Source organism: Natator depressus, chromosome 17 (assembly GCF_965152275.1).
Source record: "Natator depressus isolate rNatDep1 chromosome 17, rNatDep2.hap1, whole genome shotgun sequence".
Lineage (NCBI taxonomy): Eukaryota > Metazoa > Chordata > Testudines > Cheloniidae > Natator > Natator depressus.
This window is the reverse complement of record NC_134250.1, coordinates 18,701,988-18,722,466: the sequence shown is the minus strand read 5'-3', so window position 1 is coordinate 18,722,466 and position 20,479 is coordinate 18,701,988. Positions and strand designations below refer to the sequence as shown.

The following is a 20,479-nucleotide window of genomic DNA, read 5'->3' as shown; positions in this document are numbered from 1 at the left end:
CCTTCCCACAGCATATGTATTGCATGGGACTTCGATAAAAATACGGTGCAGAAACTCATTTCCGAAGGAGGCTGTCGGTGTTACTTTTTCATTATTTTTTATTTTGTTTTATTCAACATTGTATAGGATGATCTCTTAGGAATGTTAAAAATCTAGTTATTTGGCCCATTTATTTTTGCTCTGTTTCTAATGCAGCAGAAGCCATCTCAGCTCCCTTTAGTTTACAGTGCTAAGTGGGAAACCTGAGAGGATTCTGCTCCCAGTGGAAGACCTCATGCAATTTCTGAGGAGATATTGCATTGTGGTACTACCAGAAGTTACTGTAGCAGAGATTTGTTTCTCTTATTCACTTTCAACAGGAGACTACGAGCTCTGTAAGCCCCCTTAACTGCAATTTTCAGTATAACCACAAAAATTCTTCATGACATGTTAGTGTTATTGTGAAATCAGTCAACAGTAGCACTTTAATGCAGAGGTGCACTATCATCATCCAGGATAACTAGCCGGAATGTACACAATTCTGCACTCAGCTAACTGCTGCTAGAAGTCAGCATCTGGAGCTTCTGTGTTGTAGAATTATGTGATCATACTAAAAGGTGTTAAGTATCAGAGGGGTAGCTGTGTTAGTCTGTATCCACAAAAATGACAAGGAGTCTGGTGGCACCTTAAAGACTAACAGATTTATTTGGGCATAAGCTTTTGTGGGTTTTTTATGCTCAAATAAATCTTTTAGTCTTTAAGGTGCCACCGGACTCCTGGTCGTTTTCATACTAAAAAATGGCTATTTCTGTAATTGCTATTTCTCAGCAATGGATTCAAAATAAAGAGAAGGATCTGAAATTCACAGGACATGTTCCACAATAAAATTGTAGATAACTATTTAGAGGCCTAATAGATAAATGTTTTTGATCTAAGCAGATGAGGGGAGTTCATTTGAACAAAACCAGAAACACAAAACATACTAAATTAAATGATACAAATGCATCTCATAGAATCATTTTAAATCACTACATTTATCTTTCCTCCTAGTGATCTCCAGTGTTAGACCAGCAAGAAGTTCCCTCAGGAATCACTGCTTACTCCCTCCATCCCAATGTCTGTGACTGGGTGTGGTCCTAGTAATGAAAATCCTGAGCCAGTTCCCATTCTCACGTTTCTCATTTGGTAAGGCAAGTTATCACTGATGCATTAGGGTAGTAGTAATTAATTCTACAGTGAATCTAGCAATGGCTTCCTGGCACTGGGAATTCAGGGTGGGTTCTTTTTCCCTGGAGATATATAAAAAAAGCAAAGCTAGCGTCAAGTCTGGCAAACAGAAAGATGCTGTGAAGCCCTTTTCATACCCTTCAATAATGCTGGATCAATATGACCTATATAATACTCATGGGTAATTTAAAAAAAAAAAAGTCCCATTTGAAATAATAAAAAATATGCATCTGCAATCAGCTGCAAATTACCTTTTTTCTCCATTCGCTTCATATCCATCAATTTCTCCACATTGTTGGGATCATTTAGCCACAGCTGCATGCGGACAAAGGGCTCCCGTCCCTTCAAACTCAATTTGTGCCAGGGCTTTGGGCGAGCCAGAAGGTCTGAGACTGAGCCTTGTGTTAGCCCTAGGATTGTCTCCCCAAACAAACGCTGACCTAATAAGAAATCAAAACTGAAAGGTATTCATTCAGCTAAGAGGCAAAACTAAACTAAAAAGACAGAAGAAAACAATGCAAAAGAAAGGCTAGAAGGTGGAAGGGGACCAAATTCTTTGAAGGAGTAGCAGAGCTCTGGTATATATAATCACTGTCAATTATTCTTACTTCAGACTTGCCTGAAAACCCAACAGAAATAAAAGGAAGAATAATAGTTCTTCCCCCATTAAAGTTGGAAATTAATTAGTTTTTGTTTAGTTCTGGCAAGCAGGGGAGCTCAACACCTTTTGGGATCAGGACCTTATAATGGACATAATGTGCAAAAGTAAAAAGTAATAAGATTTTAAAAAGTAAATCAAGCTTTTAACTAAGCAGTCAACTCCAGCAAGACTACTACAGCTACTTAGGTTTTATGAGGGAAGGTTCCTTCCATTAAGATAATACAGACAATTCAATCAGTGAAACAAATGCTAATACTGTACACCTCTCCTGTTCAGCAACATGCATGCTAGTGTCTTCACAGAGACATGCAAACACTTTCCATTTTATATTGTTTTTACTGCTATTGTACATGTGCTTTAGCAACTGCAGGTAGGCACAGTTTACGAAATGTAACAAACATGTATGTTTGTAACTTTTATGTAGTACTTGCTCTCAATAAGTATTTAAGCCGTGTTTCAAATGCTATGCTCTAGCATGGTAGCAATTTGTATGTATTTTTGGAATGTACATACTTTGTATGTACATGTAGTTATTCTTCCATTTATATGCTTAAGATTTAACTTTGCAGTAACTACAGAAAACGTCCACAGCACTCAAAACCAGGCCACTTTATTTTCTAACAACCTTCACTGGATGCTTTTCTTAAGCAAAATTGTCCTGATATGCAATAGCTTTTGCTACAAAAGAGAAGCCTGCAGTCATCTGAGTCAAATCCTGATTTCTGATAGTATTTTAACTACTGTATATTGTAAAGGTAATCTGAAAAGATTTTTACCTGCTAAGACTTGGCCTCAGAGTCCTGTGTCTGCCCCCCAACAGAGTATTTTCCTTCACTTGCTCTAGGTATAAGGGGGCCAGTGGTAGTCTTGGGCCTATATGACCTAAGCACTTGGAAAATTTCTCACTGGCTCCCTTTTTTAGTTTCCTGATTTATTTGGGGGAAGAGGGGGTTGTGGTGGGAACTCCTGAGGCATCCAAATGAAGGCAAGGATTCAACTGAAGCTTGAGGGAGTTGTAATAAGAGGCAACCAGAAAAGGGTGTGGTCATGAGTATATAGAGAAGGGTAGAGTTGCCAAGCATGTGGTATTTGCCCGGTTGAAAATGGACACTGGTGGGTCTGGTCAGCTCTTAAAAGTCCAGTCAGCAGTGCAGCGGGGGCCCGGGGCTAAGGCAGGCTCCTTACCTGCCCTACCTCTGCGTTGCCCACAGAAGCACCCACCAGATCCCTGCAACCCATAGGCGCTGGGTGGGCCAGGGACTGGGAGGCTCCACATGCTGCCCTGGCCCCCAGCGCTGGCTCCACAACTCTCATTGGCCAGGAACCATGACCAATGGAGCTACAGGGGGCGGTGCCTGCGGGTGCAAAGGCAGTGTGTACCATGCAGAACTGCTTGGCCGCCCATGCACCTAGAGGCCGCAGGGACCCGGCAGCTGCTTCCTCGGAGCCGCGGTAAGAGCCACCGGGATCCTGCACCCTCTCCGACACCCCAACCTCCTGCCCCAGCATGGAGTCCCCTCATGCACCCCAAACCCTTCATCCTTGGCCCCATCCCAGAGCCCTCACCCCCTTCCAATCCTCTGCCCCATCCCGGAGCCCCCTCCTGTACCCCAAACTCTTCATCCCCAGCCCCACCCCAGAGCCCACACCCCATCCAGAGCGCACACACCCTCCGACATTCCGAACCCCTTGGTCCCAGCCTGGAGCCCCCCCCCCCCGCATCCCAACCCCCTGCCAGCCCAGAGCCCTCTTCTGTACCCCAAACCCCTCATCCCCGGCCGCATCCCAGAGCCCACACCCCAGCCGGAGCACACACCCCCCTGCACCCTGAACCCCTCGGCCCCAGCCCAGAGCCCTCTCCTGCACCCCAAAACCCTCATCCTCAGGCCTCCCCAGAGCCTGCACCTCCAGCCAGAGCTCATACCCCTCCTGCACCCCAACCCCATGACCCAGACCGGTGAAAGTGAGTGAGGGTGGGGGGATGTAGTGAGCAGGGCTGCAGTAAAGGGGCGGGGCAGACGTGTTCGGTTTTGTGTGATTAGAAAGTTGGCAAGCCCAAGCTGGGGAGGGAGAACCCAACATGGAGTAAGCTGGACATGGCCTGTGTGTGTGCACGTTACTTTGTGTGGAGCCCAATATTACCTAAAGTTGTCCCTCCTCTTGGTTCTTACTGGGGAAATACAGAAGCCTATACTCATATTTTGGCAAGTAAGTAAAAGAAGAAGTGATTTTCAACTACATTGTTTTAAAATACATTCATTTTTCATTTTGTACCTATTCATAGACAGGTAAACCCTGATTACGCGAAATTCTAAAAAATCTGACTAAATGCCAGTTTTGGTTCATCTGCATTCCAGAGTATATCTGTACCCTGGTACAGAGTGGGGATCTTTTGAAATGAACCCTCGTCTATTTATCTTTAAAACTCTTAAAATCTTTTCAATTGTCTTTGTAACTAAACAACATTCCCTTAGTATGTCCAGCAATCTTTAAGTATGAAAATGTAGGGAATACTGCAAATATCACATTAATGTTACGTAGACGGCAAAAGGCAAAACTGAAATGTTTTTATTCCGCTGTGTTTATTCTATTTCCCTAAGTACAACCATAAAGGATCAAATACCTGGTTTGAAAGACTGTCAAGCTAATGGGAATCAGATTATAAATCACTACGGGTAGGGAGCAGGTGTATCATACGCCATATACTCAAACAGCCATTGAGGAGTTGTATTTTTTTTTAAATATAGATTTCAGAGAATTTGCAAAACCCATGCCATTTAATTTGCCCCATCTTTACTGCCAGTCGGTAGCCACAAGAGTTAGCTTTTGTATCTAGTGACCTACGTTTGTTGTGATTGTTATGGAAAATTCTTTATGGTATTTTGGCACTTTCTGCAACCCCCCCACATTTAGGGCTTTTTGTTACATTTTCTCCCCTCTGTGACAATGTGATGTGCTGCCTCAGTTGGAAAATCCTTATTGTGCTACAAACATCTCACTGCTGGCAGTGCTAGTATTGGCTGCTAGAATTGTTACTAGTGTCTGAATCCAAGAAGGCCCATGAGGGAAGACCCTCCAAATACAATCCAATTTAATGAGTCATGTGACCCAAACCAGTTTCACTCTAATGCCCTCTTTAGTGGCTAATGGTTTTTGAACTACTGAGCCACTAGGAATTGGCTGAGACAGGTTCATGTGGCCCTGTGGCCTAAAACAGAAGCCTCAGCACTGAGTAAATCTGGCACTTCAGCACACTGAGGGCAAAAGGAGACATTTAAACTTGTTCCACACCTAATGCAGAGTTTGGGGCACATTTCCTGGCTCTTCTGCTGCTTTTTAGGCTTGTCAGCCACACTGTAGGAAAACAAAAATCATGGGAAAAAAAAAAGACTAAGTAAAAATGGCATCAAAATAAATGTAAACAAAAATACTTTTCAAACCCTCTCTGGAACACCAGAGGAGGAACAGTACCCAATAGCATTCTGAACAAAAAACGAAGGGCCTGATCCTACAAACCCTTACAACCATGTGTAGAGTTTACTACTGTGAGTAGCTCCATAGAGACAGGTTTCAGAGTAGCAGCCGTGTTAGTCTGTATCCGCAAAAAGAAAAGGAGGACTTGTGGCACCTTAGAGACTAACAAATGTATTTAGTCTCTAAGGTGCCACAAGTCCTCCTTTTCTTTTAGCTCCATAGAATAAGCACTCTGGGTCTGACCATACAACATAAGTACGTGAGAAGTTCCCTCAAGTTTAATGGGACTTGCTTTCATGTATAACTTTTTGAAGAGGATTTGCCTAGAATTTTTTTTAAATGAATGTGAGTGACACTAAAAAAAAAAAAAAAAAAAAAAAGGAGTAAAATGGGTCTTACTTTAGTCTAAGATGGCAGCCCCTGTTATTCTGCAACTGACTGAAAAAGGGTCATATAATCCTGTTTTCTAAAATACAGTAGACTTAGCAGAAGCTGGGTATAATAATGCTTGTAAGTGGTTATAATAAATGAGACAGTCTGAACTGTTTAAGCTCCTAGAGAAAGGTTGGCCTTTGGATTGAAAAAGGGATGAGTACAGGGAAGGAGTGACCTCCTCATCAATCTCTTTTTAAACTCACAGAACAATAGTTTTCTCTAAACTTCAACTCCAAGAGAGGCCTCAATATCTAGATCCCCAACTACACCCTTTCAGTTTGAAATGAGTAGCCTCCACACACTTATACTAAGCATTCTTGCCTCATGGTAGATGCTGGCTGCATAAAGTGACATAATCAGAAGTAACATTTGTGTACGAGTGGTGCTAAAATACTCTGCCCTTCTCTACTGCCTTCCATCCAAGGACTTCAAAGTGCTTCACAAACAAATGCATTAAATCTCCCAATACCTTGTGAGGAAAGGAAGTATTAGACACATAGGAGGAGTTACTGACATACAGGGGTCACAGATTAAGCCAGTGGCAGAGTTGGGAGTAGAACCCAGATCTCTTTGGCTCCCTTTTCTGTACCTTAGCCAATGCATCACATTTCCCTTGACAGCACTGTATATGATCAAACACATCAGCAGTGCATCCATCTGATAACTCCATCTTGAACCAGAAAACTGCTCTGCAGACAAGGGCAGCATTAGCTTTTGTGGGCCCTATGTGAGGTAACAATTAAACGGCCCCATCCACTTCCACATACTACCCTCTTGTGTCTGGATTCTTCCTCTCCACCTGTACCACATCCAGGACATCCCTCCTTAACTCCCATCTGCCTGTGATGCTCCTCCTCTTCCAACCCTTTCCCTCACCTATTTGCAAAACTCTAGGGCCCCTGGTTACCATCTCTACATGGACGGGGAAACCAAAAGCTGGAGGTGAAGTACAACTTCTCAAGTGGAGAACTGAACAGCATAGAAATGTTGATGTTTGAAGAGCCAAAAGGACTCAGGTGACTGTGGACAGGGAACTGGGGATGGTATTCTGCTTAGTGGGCCAGGTTTACATGTACATGATGTAGAAGAGTGACAGAGTTATGATTTTTTGTTTGGAAGTAGGTATTTAAAATCTGGAGGACATTCTTTATCGGATTAGAACAATTTCAAAACAGATTACATTTGAGACCTAAACAGTTTGAGACAGTCCCTTTAACATCCTTTCTAGTGACACATTACTTAAAAAAAAGCATTAATACTTTGTTTTATTTCATTAAAGACATTAGAACAAAGCAACTTACCAAGGTTGTTGTCTGTTAACACCTCTTTAACCCTCTTCGTAATGCCATATGTGTCCAATTCAGGAGAGACAGCAACCAGTTCTTGAATGCTAAGTGCTGAATGGCCCGAGAGAGGCAAAGGTGTTGTCGACTGGGATTCAGGAACAGGTGGCTCACTTGATTCTTGAGGTTTGCCATCTTTACTTGTCTCTATAGCAGGACAGGGTTGCTGTACCAATTCAGTCAGACTCTTCACTGATTCACTGGAACTCATAGGAGACTCAGGAGCAGGACTGCAACTGGCAGAGGTCTTTGGAGTGCTTTCTGTAATTAAAAAAGGAGAAAAACTGACTACAGCATAATTATCTTGCAATCAAAGCATTACAACTACCTTCCTTCTCGTTTATATTCTACATATTTTAACAAATGCCCAGGTATGCAAAAAGTACACCAAAGCCCTAAAATGCTGTTTTTAAGGGCTAGGGTACTGAAAGGTTTCATTTTAAAAACTATGCTATTTTGTAATTTTACTATTTGATTAATCTCTGTTTTCTCAGAGACACAAGATACATAAGTGCAACAGAAAAATAACACAATTAATTAACGTTCAATATTGTGGAGGGCTGCAAGAAACTCACTTGGCTATAAGATTTCTAGGTATTGTTTTCTCTGTCATTTTCTTACAAAATATTTTGATGCGTCAATTATTATAGAGGAATATACTTCATAAATAAACATGGTGTTTGAATGCAATCACAATAAAATGGGGGTATTCAAGGCAATAAAAGCTTTTACCATACTGTATTTAGGGAAGTCTTCCCAACACATTCACAGAAACTGCTCTTTCAACCAAAGTAACTGAATTTTTTAAATAGTTTATGAAAGATGCAAAAGAGAGAGACATAAAAGGAGAGCAAGTTCTATATACATCTTTAAGGCAATAAGAATCCTACAAATTTTATTTCTTCTTTCTGCTCACCCCCAAGTCGTCATACAATAGAATATAAAACCCAGCAAATGTTATTTTTGTATCAGGAACAGCAAAGGAATTGTACTGTAAATTTGCCCCGATTCAACCATGCGAGGGACCAATCTGGCAGATCATCCATCTTGTTCACTGTACACTGTCAGGGATGGCATGAATTCCCTACATGATAAACAGATTTCTTCTCAGGTCTGTGTCCTTTAACCCACATCAAGGTCAAAATTATGGCTGCCTGGCTAATAAACTGCACAGCAATGGTTCAAGTTCCTTCTAATTTTGTCGCTTGTGCCAGCTTAAACAAATCTTACCAAATAACTAGAGCAGCTGCAAATTTCCTATGCAATTCTACATACATGCACTGCAAACCACACATATACAGTACAGTAAAAACCAAAACACCTCACAGAGGACTAAACAAAAGCATTCACCAGTGTCTATTTTTTCAGCCTGTTACTGCAGACATCAAAGGTAAAACAACATATTTCTCTCCTATCACTAAAATGTGGTATGTTGCAGACAGAGTGGATTAGTTACATTTTTTTTTAAAAAACATATCAACAGCCTTCTGGGATTTTGTTTTTAAGAGCAACCAACCTTTTTATTTACTCAAAAAGGTAAAAATATCTGAATCTGATTTTGGAATGCAACACAAAGGAAAACAACGGGTTTATTCTAGGAGCACTCAGTGTATTCTGATTTCAAACTATGTATTATATACACACACACACACACACACACGATAAACAAACAAAATATACTCTACATTCATTCTTGTGAATTTCCCTTAATTTAAAAGCATTTTCAAAATCAGACATTTCTGAGAAGCTAGAAATTAATTCCTCAAGAAAATGAAATCACAAAGCAGATATTCTTTGTTACTCTATGTAGAAAACTATTTTGTTTTTAAAAAGGATTTTAAAGTAGAAGTTGCTAACAAAAGAAAGGGAAAAAATCTAATTTAACAATTGTTGACCTCCTAATCTGCAGTCATTTCACGTGTTTTATGATATAATTTGTGAGTGCCCATGTCTCTTGACTCCCTGGCAGGAAAAAAACAAAATTCAGGGACACCTGAGAAATAGCAGATTAAGGATTCCAAAAAAACAGCAGTTGCAAAGGGCTAATGAAAACAATATAGTAAAATAATGTTTCTTTGATACATCATCTGCTTCTCACATCCCGGATTTGAGTGAGAAATACTACTGAAATATGAGTGATCAAATTGATTAAGTTTGTCTAATAAACATGTATGTGTAAGTGTTTATACACATATTTATGTTTAGAAAGACGGACCGTACTACTGGTTGGGGGGTAACAGATTTTATCATCATGAGTTGGGGTGATCACATCATTCAAATGGCAAAGCCCAGGGCCCCCAGTTAATGACTACGGCACCTTAATCAGTCCAGATAAAAGCTTTATTATACCAAAGAGGTTATGCATGTTATTTAAAGGGTATCTATGCAGTATTATGAGTTAGAAAGAGCTTCCATGATGTTCTCTCTTCCACTAAGACCACTATTTTGAGGGCAGATATTTCAACGTGGAATGTTTGCAAACACTGCTGCTTTGACTTTAGCCATAGCATCTGGTTGAAATTCAAGGGGGCTGTTGTGTGGTTTGTAGGGATCTCTCTTGTTTCTCGTCTTGGGAAGGATTTTTATAATATCTAAAACAGGAATAACTTTTGTATGCACACCCCTTCTAAGATCATCATTACACTATATGCTGAGAAAAATAACGAAAGGTTGAAGGATCAGGTACATAGCATATATATTTATTTTGTAAAGCTCTCAGATATACTGGGTGTGAAAGATGTAATATTTAAAAGGGATAAAATAGTCATACCTAATATAATTATATATAGAAACGCAAAAAACTAGTGATAGTGCAACATTAAGGATGAGAAATCAAGTACTCTAAAGCTGGAGTCTGACTGTGCAGGGTTGTGTCAGCTGCAGGGGGCTGGAACAATTTGTACAGTGGGGGTGCTGAGAGACATTGAACCAAACTGTAAACCCTGCATATGATGGAAACCATTCCTAGCCAGGGGGTGCAGCAGCACACCTCGTTCCAGGACCTATGGTCAGCTGAGCAGTATGTTTCCAACAAGCCTGCCTTCTTGTTCTGTAGAATATAATGTTTTACATAATCCCGCACATTCACCCCCCCAAATTGTCTATCCTTATATGGCTGCTTTCAAATGTGAATTGAATATAATGAGTGAAGTGATGTCGGCTGAATGTGCAGACAACCGGAATCATTTGAGAAGTGTGATCAGACCCCCTTCATCACTGAAGCCTACAGATGACAGTTGAGATGTTGACATTGTTAACCATCTTACAGCTGATCAAAACAGCCAAGAAGAGAGAGAAACGATCACATTACAATGGTCTGCACAGTTAATCTGGGTCGCATCTGATGCGGCTGGAGCGTGGCTTGTGGACAAAGCTTGGGAGGGTCCCACTATTCTCCTTGCATATAAACTGTTCATAAGTTAGGAAATTCCAAAAGTTAAGATTTCTACTGCAACCAGGAGTGTGGGATAAGAACAAAATAAAGCTAAATAAAGGAATGAATGTAAAATAAGTCAACATTGCCCATCTGCTTTCTATTTTTGTTTTCTTTCTTAAATGTGAATTATATTATTTTTATAACATAAAAAATTGAAAGCTATCCAATATGGTTGTGTTAATGCTGCAGAAAAATACCTACATTTTGGAATTTCCTGACCAGTGATAGTTTGATTGCTCAATCTTAATGCTGATATTTATATTTAATTCCTGTGATTTAAGAGAAAAAAAACTGCAAAATTGCATTCTACTCTGAACTGAGAGAACACGACTTGACTCTAGTTGAGCACACTGCAAAGCTGGCTGAGAACAATATATCAACCTCCTCATTATTACATGAACCACAGATTTATGTTCTGTGGTTGTGCATTCCCTATTGCAGTGGATGAAGCCACAACAAGCTTAAAAGTGGGTATTTTTCAATCCAACCTCCTCTGTGCATTCCTTCCACTTTTTCTCATCACCAAAGTTCTATAAAACACCACAGAGTCTGAAGCACCGCTCAGAGCTCTTGCTTTCATTTGTCAGTTTTGGTTGTACATTCTACTGGACCTAGTAATGGATTTTTCTGTTCTTCTGCTGGATTTTCTGACCCTAGGCAAGTCGGTCTGCCATTTTTCTGTACAGAACTCTACCACATTCTCCCATCCTAAGGTGATAACAGTTCTGAAAAGCTTATTTAATATATTTCCTCCAGTGTGGGAGTCACTATCTTCTGGAATTTGAATGTGATACTTAAGTTGGTGGAACAATCATTTAAAAGCCACTGCCAGGATATGCCTGGCCTCCCCCTTGTTGAAAAATCATCACTGGTGGTGATTTTATCAGCTTGGATAGTCTCAGATATTACCACAGCAGTGTTCTATAAGGAAATGGTAGCATTATACCCATGTTCTAAAGTCTTGTCAAAGTGAGTCTCTGATTTCCATATAAAAAAAAATCAACAATAAGTTTTTCCCCCCAAAGCCCATTCATAACCAAGAAAGACTAGGCTTCTTCAAAAGTGAAGAGGGCACTTTGTTCCTATCTATACAGAAATAAGTCATTTTGCAAAACCTCTAGATTGCTGGAAACTCATGAAGATAATACTAGGGAACAATCAATTGCCACTCAGATTGTCTAATTCAGTAGTTTTCAACCAGGGGTCCACAGCCTATGTCTAAGATTTCCGAAGAGGTTCGCACCTCCATCTGAAATTTGTTAAGGGTCTGCACATGAAGAAAAGGTTGAAAACCACTTGTCTAAATGAATTAGACGATGTATAAATTCTTGCTATGATTGAGTGACGATTTCGGTACTAATGTGTTGGAGTGCATTCCACCAGATCCAAGACAGCCACTACTGCATGTCTCTGAAATGTCATACCTTTATATAGTATTACTCTACGGATCTAATTCATAGGTCAGATGCAGCATTTGAAAGAACATTTCTGCAATATCTTTTTAGTTGAGAGTCCCTGTTTGGTCAAGGATTGAGTCTGCTTGTTCATCACCTAAAGTGGGGAATGAAAGGGGCAATGCTTGGAAATGAAAACAACAGCCACTTACAAAGAACCACCACAGCTAGTACAGATGACTGCTACGTCGAATCACATTATCCTCCCCCACAGTTTCAGAGTATTACAATGGATTCTGATTTAGTGGAAGGAACTGAGTGTCAGGTGGATCTGCACTAGGCACACGCACACAGAGATATAACGTCCAATGGATACTCCCAACAATAATGCTCTGAGCATCGGCACCAAATGCATACATTCTTCATGGAGAGTGTTATATGAGATATCAATTATTATCATGAATGATTAGAAGATATTACAGCCAAACTTTGATTACTTGAATCTCAATTAACTAAACTAAACTTCCCACTCCTCCAAAGGTCAGATGCACCACATTAAAATGGAAGTGGATGATTGGGGAGCCAGCCCAGCAAGCTCTGAAGTCTCTCCAGAGTCCTTAAAACCTGCAGGTTCAGCAGGACTTCAGGGCGTAAGTCTCACTTCAGGTAAAAGGACAAGTGGACCTGAATCTTACTTTCACTGCTTTTACATGGGTCTAACTCCACTGAATTCAATTGACTTATTCTGGATTTACAGTGATGTAAGATAAGAATCAGACCTGAACTCACCCCCACTCATAGTCTGAAAATTGTGGGCATGCTTGAAATTTACGTAAAACTGGGGTTCTCTTGTACATGCTCAAAGGAAAGATTTCCCTTTTTCTTCATGTGGACTATGCAGGGGATTATATCCTACAATTGCAGGAGGATGGATGGGATAATCTATCAGATTTGTGATGTATCTTATTTTGATTCTTTCAACTGCAAGTAGCTTTTGCAGCAGCACCTCCTCAACTGTACATTAACACTGCCCAGATGTACAGAAGATAGCCAGCAGGAGGTTCATCCTGGAGAGAAACAACAGATACTGGCGTTCAGAGGCTTGCACGTAGTGATTGACTTGACTAGTTACAAACTCTTTAGAACAGCATGGACTTGAACATGATCGAGACAATAGGCATGGAAGTATCCCCGCCAAAAGAGGTAAATGGATGATGGTGCAGTGTTAAAATACTAGGTGATGGATGCAACCTTGTCAATCCCAGAAGCATGACAGCCTAGAAGGTGACATATCCTGGTAGGATGTCTACAGCATGGTTTCTTAAGCAGAACTGTTCGTATTTCTTCTGAGGACTATGGATCCCAGGAAGCTACGCTCTCATTTCTACAGGCTTGGCAGCAAGTGGTTTCCTTCCCTTTTGTCCTTTTGCCAAGACAATGTAATCCAAAGCCTTTTGGTAGGACAAGAGCGATCTGGACCAAATCCATCTGAGTTCTCAGAGCAAATTAAAAATTTACTGTGTTGAGACTTTTTCTGTGGCACATTTGACTTCCAGAAAGAAGTACTCAGTCCTACATTAGCTCAACAATAATGGAGTGAATATACGGTTGAATGTGTGTTACTGCCAAAAGGTACAAAACATAAAGATGTTGGGGAAAGACCATCTGAAACATAGAAGGTATTCAGGGGCCTCTAACAGGATTAAGAAAAGTATTATATTCTGAAGGCAGCAGGCAGACAACAGCTGCCTTAAGTTTTAGGCAGAAGTGGATTGAAAAAGCAGATCCACTATAATTTTCAGAGACAAATCTCTGCAGTTTATCCAATCCACTATTTAAATTTCAGCACACAGTCCTCTATATACAGTAATAACCTAAATTCCATTTAGTGTTCATTTGAGCAGTCAGGATAAAGTCATTTCTTATTATCTCCCCACTGTGTAAAAAACAGCTTGAAGGTAGGTAGTCAGCAAGCATTTTCACCAAAAAGTAATTATTGTAAGTGACATTTTTACTGCTGGCATGCCATAAGGCGAACTGTGCATTTGGAAGGACAAGTTGCTGGAACAAAATGACAGGGTACTCTGTGACATTCTGACAATAACCCAAACATTATTTAGCTGGCGATTGGCTTGATGCACCACTTTTCATAATGTCCATAGCTAAGGCTTCCGGTCCATACCAAACAAGTCATATTCAAGTTACTTATAAATGAATATCAGAACAACAACATAGAACATGTAGTAGTGAGAAGATACAACAATCTGGTTATTTTTTCTATGGCAAATTATTATAGAAGAGGAAGACAGATAAACATCAACAAAGGATTCTCTCACCACCTCCCAGAAGAGCATTTGATATCTGAGAGCCTGTTTTTACCCACAGATGAGTTGATGGGCAATAAACAGATTTGGATAGGTTGCCCAAGATCAAAGTGGCTCATACTGAGAGTAGATTAGCTCCTAGTTTTTCCTGTCTAATTATTAGTTTGTACAATATCTCCATTTTAAAGATTAAAAACCAGAGTATATTGGGCCTACTCTCGCTGATGTATCTTTAGGGCCTTATCCATTTCCAAGTAAAGTCAACTGTAATACTCCCACTGAGTTATGCATTCAGTTTTCTGGCATCTGAAAATTTCATGCAGAATTTGGTCTCCATTTTTCTACACTGTGATTTTAACTCCTGCACAGGAATTTATGTCTTCACACAGTAATGAGCTTTTTGTGCACCAGTGGTGAAATGAAACACAAGTTTGATCTACGTGAGTAATAAATCAGCTAAGCATTTGTGGCACAATACTACAATAAAGCACTCTTATGACTAATTAATAGTACTGATTTATGAACACTGAATATTTTCTCAGAGGTAGTGTTTTAATGGATTTATTTTCAATGAGTGAACCTTGCCTATTCACAATTTGCACATTAATATGGCTTATGAAAATAAGCCACCTCTCCAGAGCCTAAATGTGTGAGACAGACACATACAATAATGTAAAGCAAGTATGTATATAAATTCATGGTAGTGAATGCCAGCTATTGTTAAGATTATAGATTTCCCTGGATGATTCTTGTGTGGTGGTTGTAGTGTTTATAACTGAATAAATAAATAAGAATGTTAGAATGAAAAAAAAACTCTTAGGTCTGAAACTTTCCAGACTTGGTCTTGCCTCAGAGGTGAATTTTTGTGGGTGACAGAAAAAATCTGAAAAAAATCCCTTCTGCGTCAAACATTTGTGTGTTTTTGAAAGAAAAAAAAAATCAATTTAATTCCTTGAACCAATAATTCAAAAATTACATAATGAAAACAAAAAAGCCTAGGCTGGTCACCTGGCTACTACTTCGTCGTCTTTACATTCTGGGAAAAAAATGAAAAACAAAGGCCCCTGCCCTGCAAATACTCATGCTCATGAATGTGTCCAAGGTTACACATGTGCAGAAATGTTTGCAGAATTAGGGCCAAAGGTTGTGACCACTTGAATAAAGTTACTTCTGAGCATTGGCAAGGGATTATATGATCTCGCCACAATTTTATGTTGCATTTTCCACAATGTTATGCTTGTTCCACACTTACATTTATATATAAATTTTCAGCTGTGGGCACCTGAAATATGTAGCAAAACTAGATGGAGTTCAGAAAAGAGCAACCAAAATGGCAACTGAAGGGCCTGACATAGGGTGGGCTTTCAAAAGTCCTCGAGAGAGTTAGGTACCCAACTCCCATTGGCTTTTAAGGGGAGCTGGGCATCTAACTTGATTAGATACTTTTGAAAATTCAACCCATAGTGCCCAATATTACTACAAATTACGTCCCTTCAGAACTCCCTTTGACTACATGATGTTAGCTAGCAGTGGTAAAGGCCCTATTGTAGATCAGGTGCAGGCAGTTTTAAATATAGTATTTCAAGAGCAGAGAAGAAAACGTCACTTCCTTAGTCTCTACCATACCATCTCTATCGATATATAGTCCCAAACTGCCTTAATTTATAATGTGATAGGGTGGCAAAGATGTCAAATAGGCCAGAGCTCAGTCGAAACGAATGCTTTTATCATTGTCTAGCACTGCTACTGGCAACCAGTGAGAAAAGTTCAAGTTTATGTCTAGACTGCCCCACAGTTCAGACTACGCAGTGTGCATACAGGTGCTCCGCAGTTACTCCCCTGTGTGAATGCTGCAGGTACAAATGAAAAGGTGCCAAGTTTGTATTAATGTAGTCTGTTTAGAGAGGACGAGGTTAATGTGAGCTACGTACCTTTTATAGAGTAGCAGCCGTTTTAGTCTATATCCACAAGAAGAACAGGAGGACTTGTGGCACCTTAGAGACTAACAAATTTATTAGAGCATAAGCTTTCGTGGGCTACAGCCCGCTTCATCGGATGCACAGAATGGAACATATAGTAAGAAGATATATATATATATACACACACACACACACACACACAGAGAAGGTGGAAGTTGCCATACAAACTGTAAGAGGCTAATTAATTAAGATGAGCTATTATCAGCAGAAGAAAAAAAACTTTTGTAGTGATAATCAAGATGGCCCATTTAGACAGTTGACTAGAAGGTGTGAGGATACTTAACATGGGGAAATAGATTCAATATGTGTAATGACCCAGCCACTCCCAGTCTCTATCCAAACCCAAGTTAATGGTATCTAGTTTGCATATTAATTCAAGCTCAGCAGTTTATCGTTGGAGTCTGTTTTTGAAGCTTTTCTGTTGCAGAATTGCCACCCTTAGGTCTTTTACTGAGCAGCCAGAGAGGTTGAAGTGTTCTCCTACCGGTTTTTGAATGTTATGATTCCTGATGTCAGATTTGTGTGCATTTATTCTTTTGCATAGAGACTGTCCGGTTTGGCCAATGTACATGGCAGAGGGGCATTGCTGGCACATGACGACATATATCACACTGGTAGATGTGCAGGTGAACGAGCCCCTGATGGCATGCCTAATGTGATTAGGTCCTATGATGGTGTCACCTGAATAAATATGTGGACAGAGTTGGCATCGGGCTATGTTGCAAGGATAGGTTCCTGGGTTAGTGTTTTTGTTGTGTGGTTGCTGGAGAGTATTTGCTTTAGGTTGGGGGTCTGTCTGTAAGTGAGGACTGGCCTGTCTCCCAAGATCTGTGAGAGTGATGGGTTGTCTTTCAGGATAGGTTGTAGATCCTTGATGATGCATTGGAGAGGTTTTAGTTGGGGGCTGAAGGTGATAGCTAGTGGCGTTCTGTTATTTTCTTTGTTGGGCCTGTCCTGTAAGAGGTGACTTCTGGGTACTCTTCTGGCTCTGTCAATCTGTTTTTTCACTTCAGCAGGTGGGTACTGTAGTTTTAAGAATGCTTGATAGAGATCTTGTAGGTGTTTGTCTCTGTCTGAGGGATTGGAGCAAATGCGGTTGTATCTTAGAGCTTGGTTGTAGACAATGGATCGTGTGGTGTGTCCTGGATGGAAGCTGGAGGCATGTAGGTAAGTATAGCGGTCACTAGGTTTCCGGTATAGGGTGGTGTTTATGTGACCATCTCTTATTAGCATAGTAGTGTCCAGGAAATGGACCGCTTGTGTGGATTGGTCTAAGCTGAGGTTGATGGTGGGATGGAAATTGGTTGAAATCATGGTGGAATTCCTCAAGAGTTCTTTTCCATGGGTCCAGATGATGAAGATGATATCAATGTAGCGCAAGTAGAGTAGGGGCGTTAGGTACCCGCATGGCCCCACAGTAAGCCAAGAATAACGCTTCCTTAGCTCTCATCCCCCAACGCCCCTACTCTACTAGTCAGTAAAAGACTTAAGGGTGGCAATTTTGCAACAGAAAAGCTTCAAAAACAGACTCCAACGAGAAGCTGCTGAGCTTGAATTAATATGCAAACTAGATACCATTAACTTGGGTTTGGATAGAGACTGGGAGTGGCTGGGTCATGACACATATTGAATCTATTTCCCCATGTTAAGTGTGACCTTCTTGTCAACTGTCTAAATGGGCCATCTTGATTATCACTACAAAAGTGTTTTTCTTCTGCTGATAATAGCTCATCTTAATTAATTAGCCTCTTACAGTTTGTATGGCAACTTCCACCTTCTCTGTATGTGTATTTTATATATCTTCTTACTATATGTTCCATTCTATGCATCCGATGAAGTGGGTTGTAGCCCACAAAAGCTTATGCTCTAATAAATGTTAGTCTCTAAGGTGCCACAAGTCCTCCTGTTCTTTTTAGGTACTTTTTAGTTCACGCCCACAGGATCCACAGGGGGAGTTGGTATGCACTGCTATTCACTTACAGATAGCTTATCTAATTGGCTAAAGAATGCTTTATTCACCCTCTGACTTTAAACCAAATTTATAACCCACCGGAAGCATATTAGGCTCCAAACAGGATTTGTGTCCACATGCAGCATGGATAATAGTTTGTTAGCAACTTCAGCAGTTAACAGTGTTTTATCCTTACCAGGGCCTAGGCTGATACACAGTTGCCTTCTTGTGTAACTGGTTCTTCAAAGTATTTTGCTTTGGGGGCTATCCTGTGCTACTAGTTTGGCTGGTCGTCTGTTTCCCAAGCCCTCTGTGGGTGTGTCTTCTAGGCAATCTATGCACTATGGTGTAGCTGCCCAGGTGCTCCCTGATACAAAGAGGTGCTGATACAAAGAGTTCTGCAGCACAGTAAGAATTAATATGCAAACATGGCTATGAGGGAAGAGATACTGCACTATTGACATAAACCAAAACATATAATATGTAACAAGTTAAGAGGACTGGGCCTCTAACTGGTTACAAAGTTACACTTATAGTTGCAGAGTTGAGGGGTCCTAAAGAGAATATCTGTATTCACCAATAATGGGCAGTGTGAACATCAAGGATGTAGAGAATTACAATATTTAAGCTTCTATTAAGGGTATAACTAGATGTAATGGGACAAAATTAAGAAAAGAGAAATTTAGGCTACCAGGAAAAGCTTCTTGGCAGTGCTATTAGCCTCTGGAATTAGATAGCACTTTTTAAAAAAAAGATTGGACAAAACTCCAAAAGATATGGTTTAAGGAACACTCTTGAACTGGTCCAGGGATGGACTAGATGATCATTACATTAATGCACTTTTTGAAAAACAAGGAAGAAAACCGGGGGCTTGTGTTAGCATATAGACAATCACAGTTTTTAGAACCACAGCTGAGATAATTTTAGAAGATTATTTTTAAGTTAAATCAAATTTTAATTTATATAATTAACACTCGGATCCTGGCAGGTTTTTAAGACACCATTGTACACCACCAAGCCCTCTTTAAAAACCTGATTTTTCTGTATTGCCATAGCTCACTACTTCTTCAGAAATCCATATTGATTTAAGAATACAGTAACTTAAAAAAATTATCTTCAGTAACCTTATTACTGAAGCAGCTTGTGTGTAGGAACAGTTTTATTAATGAGTTCCTGAAGATTAAACAAATATCTGTCATAAAAACATCCTACCAAGATGCCAAAAACAAAACTTGTGTTTAAATTGCCTTATTGTAAGCAAAGATTAATCATTATATGACAATTTTTCACCGATTCAATGCTTTTAAGAGGTCCTAACTTCGTTATTATTGTAACATCTTCGCTGATGCTCCAGCCAGTTAGAGACTAGAGCTCATCATGCTATCACCATCATATTCGTTTGGTCCTCTCTCCACCTCAAGCTTCTTAACAAACTTAGATAGAGTATGCAGGTACTTCTATGAACGTGTTCAGTGTCTTAACCTCATTTGCCCCTGGATATACAGCTTAAACCAGGTGCAACAGCATACATATGTCCAGTGTACATCCTGTTCTGTACTGAAGAATATTCCCCCCTCACTAAACAATGTGGACATTCATTTGCTAGGGGCAAGATACTTGAGGGGTTAATATCTGGATTCTTTTTCTCATAAGAAAGGCCAAACCATCACCAGTCATATATGTTGGTATAGCAGATTGCTCTTCATCTTAACAGAAAGCGGCTGAATGGACTGTCCCTGCATGTTACTGTACTAAATGCAAAACCGTTCTGGAGGAGTACTGGCTAAAGTACTGAAAGAAAATGCCATTTAGATTATACGCAACAATATTATAAAAGCTATTAAGGTACATTATTTTACACATCCTCATAATCTCTCCATACTGCTTTACTTAATTTGTGATAAAATTGTTGAGAAAGGGTACTTAATGTAGGACAGTCAGTAAAAGTAATTTATCATCTTCCCGCTTCGGTGCTCATGTTATCAGCGAACTCATTTTCTGCATTCATCATGCAATCAACCTATTATTTGCATATTAATCAGGCAGTGGACCATGAAAGAGCTGCATCCCAGCCAAATGCTGCACTATCTCAGGAGGAACACTCAGTAATTATCATACATCAGTGTTATGATGTGGTAATTGATTATAACATCTTTCTGTTGCCCCTGGGGAGTCCCACTGCTAACCCAGCTTCAGGCATTCTGTGCAGTTTTCTCACTGACAATTAGAGAAACCATTGCTGTCCTTTTACTAGATTTTTTTTACCTTTACAATAG

General features: G+C 40.1%; 1 protein-coding gene across 4 annotated transcripts in view; it reads right to left on the bottom strand.

Moving 5' to 3' along the window:
* CUX1 (cut like homeobox 1) overlaps positions 1–20,479 on the bottom strand; it is a 399,694-nt gene that overhangs the window by 68,226 nt on the left and 310,989 nt on the right. For 3 of the 4 annotated variants that reach the window (XM_074975049.1, XM_074975051.1, XM_074975050.1), the window contains 2 exons: positions 7,078–7,380; positions 1,458–1,646 (listed from right to left, as the gene is read on the bottom strand). The exons of the other annotated variant lie outside the window; for it this stretch is intronic. In XM_074975049.1, coding sequence (XP_074831150.1) covers positions 1,458–1,646; positions 7,078–7,380 — 492 coding nt within the window. The remainder of the gene's footprint in view (positions 1–1,457; positions 1,647–7,077; positions 7,381–20,479) is intronic. 4 annotated transcript variants of the gene reach the window in all.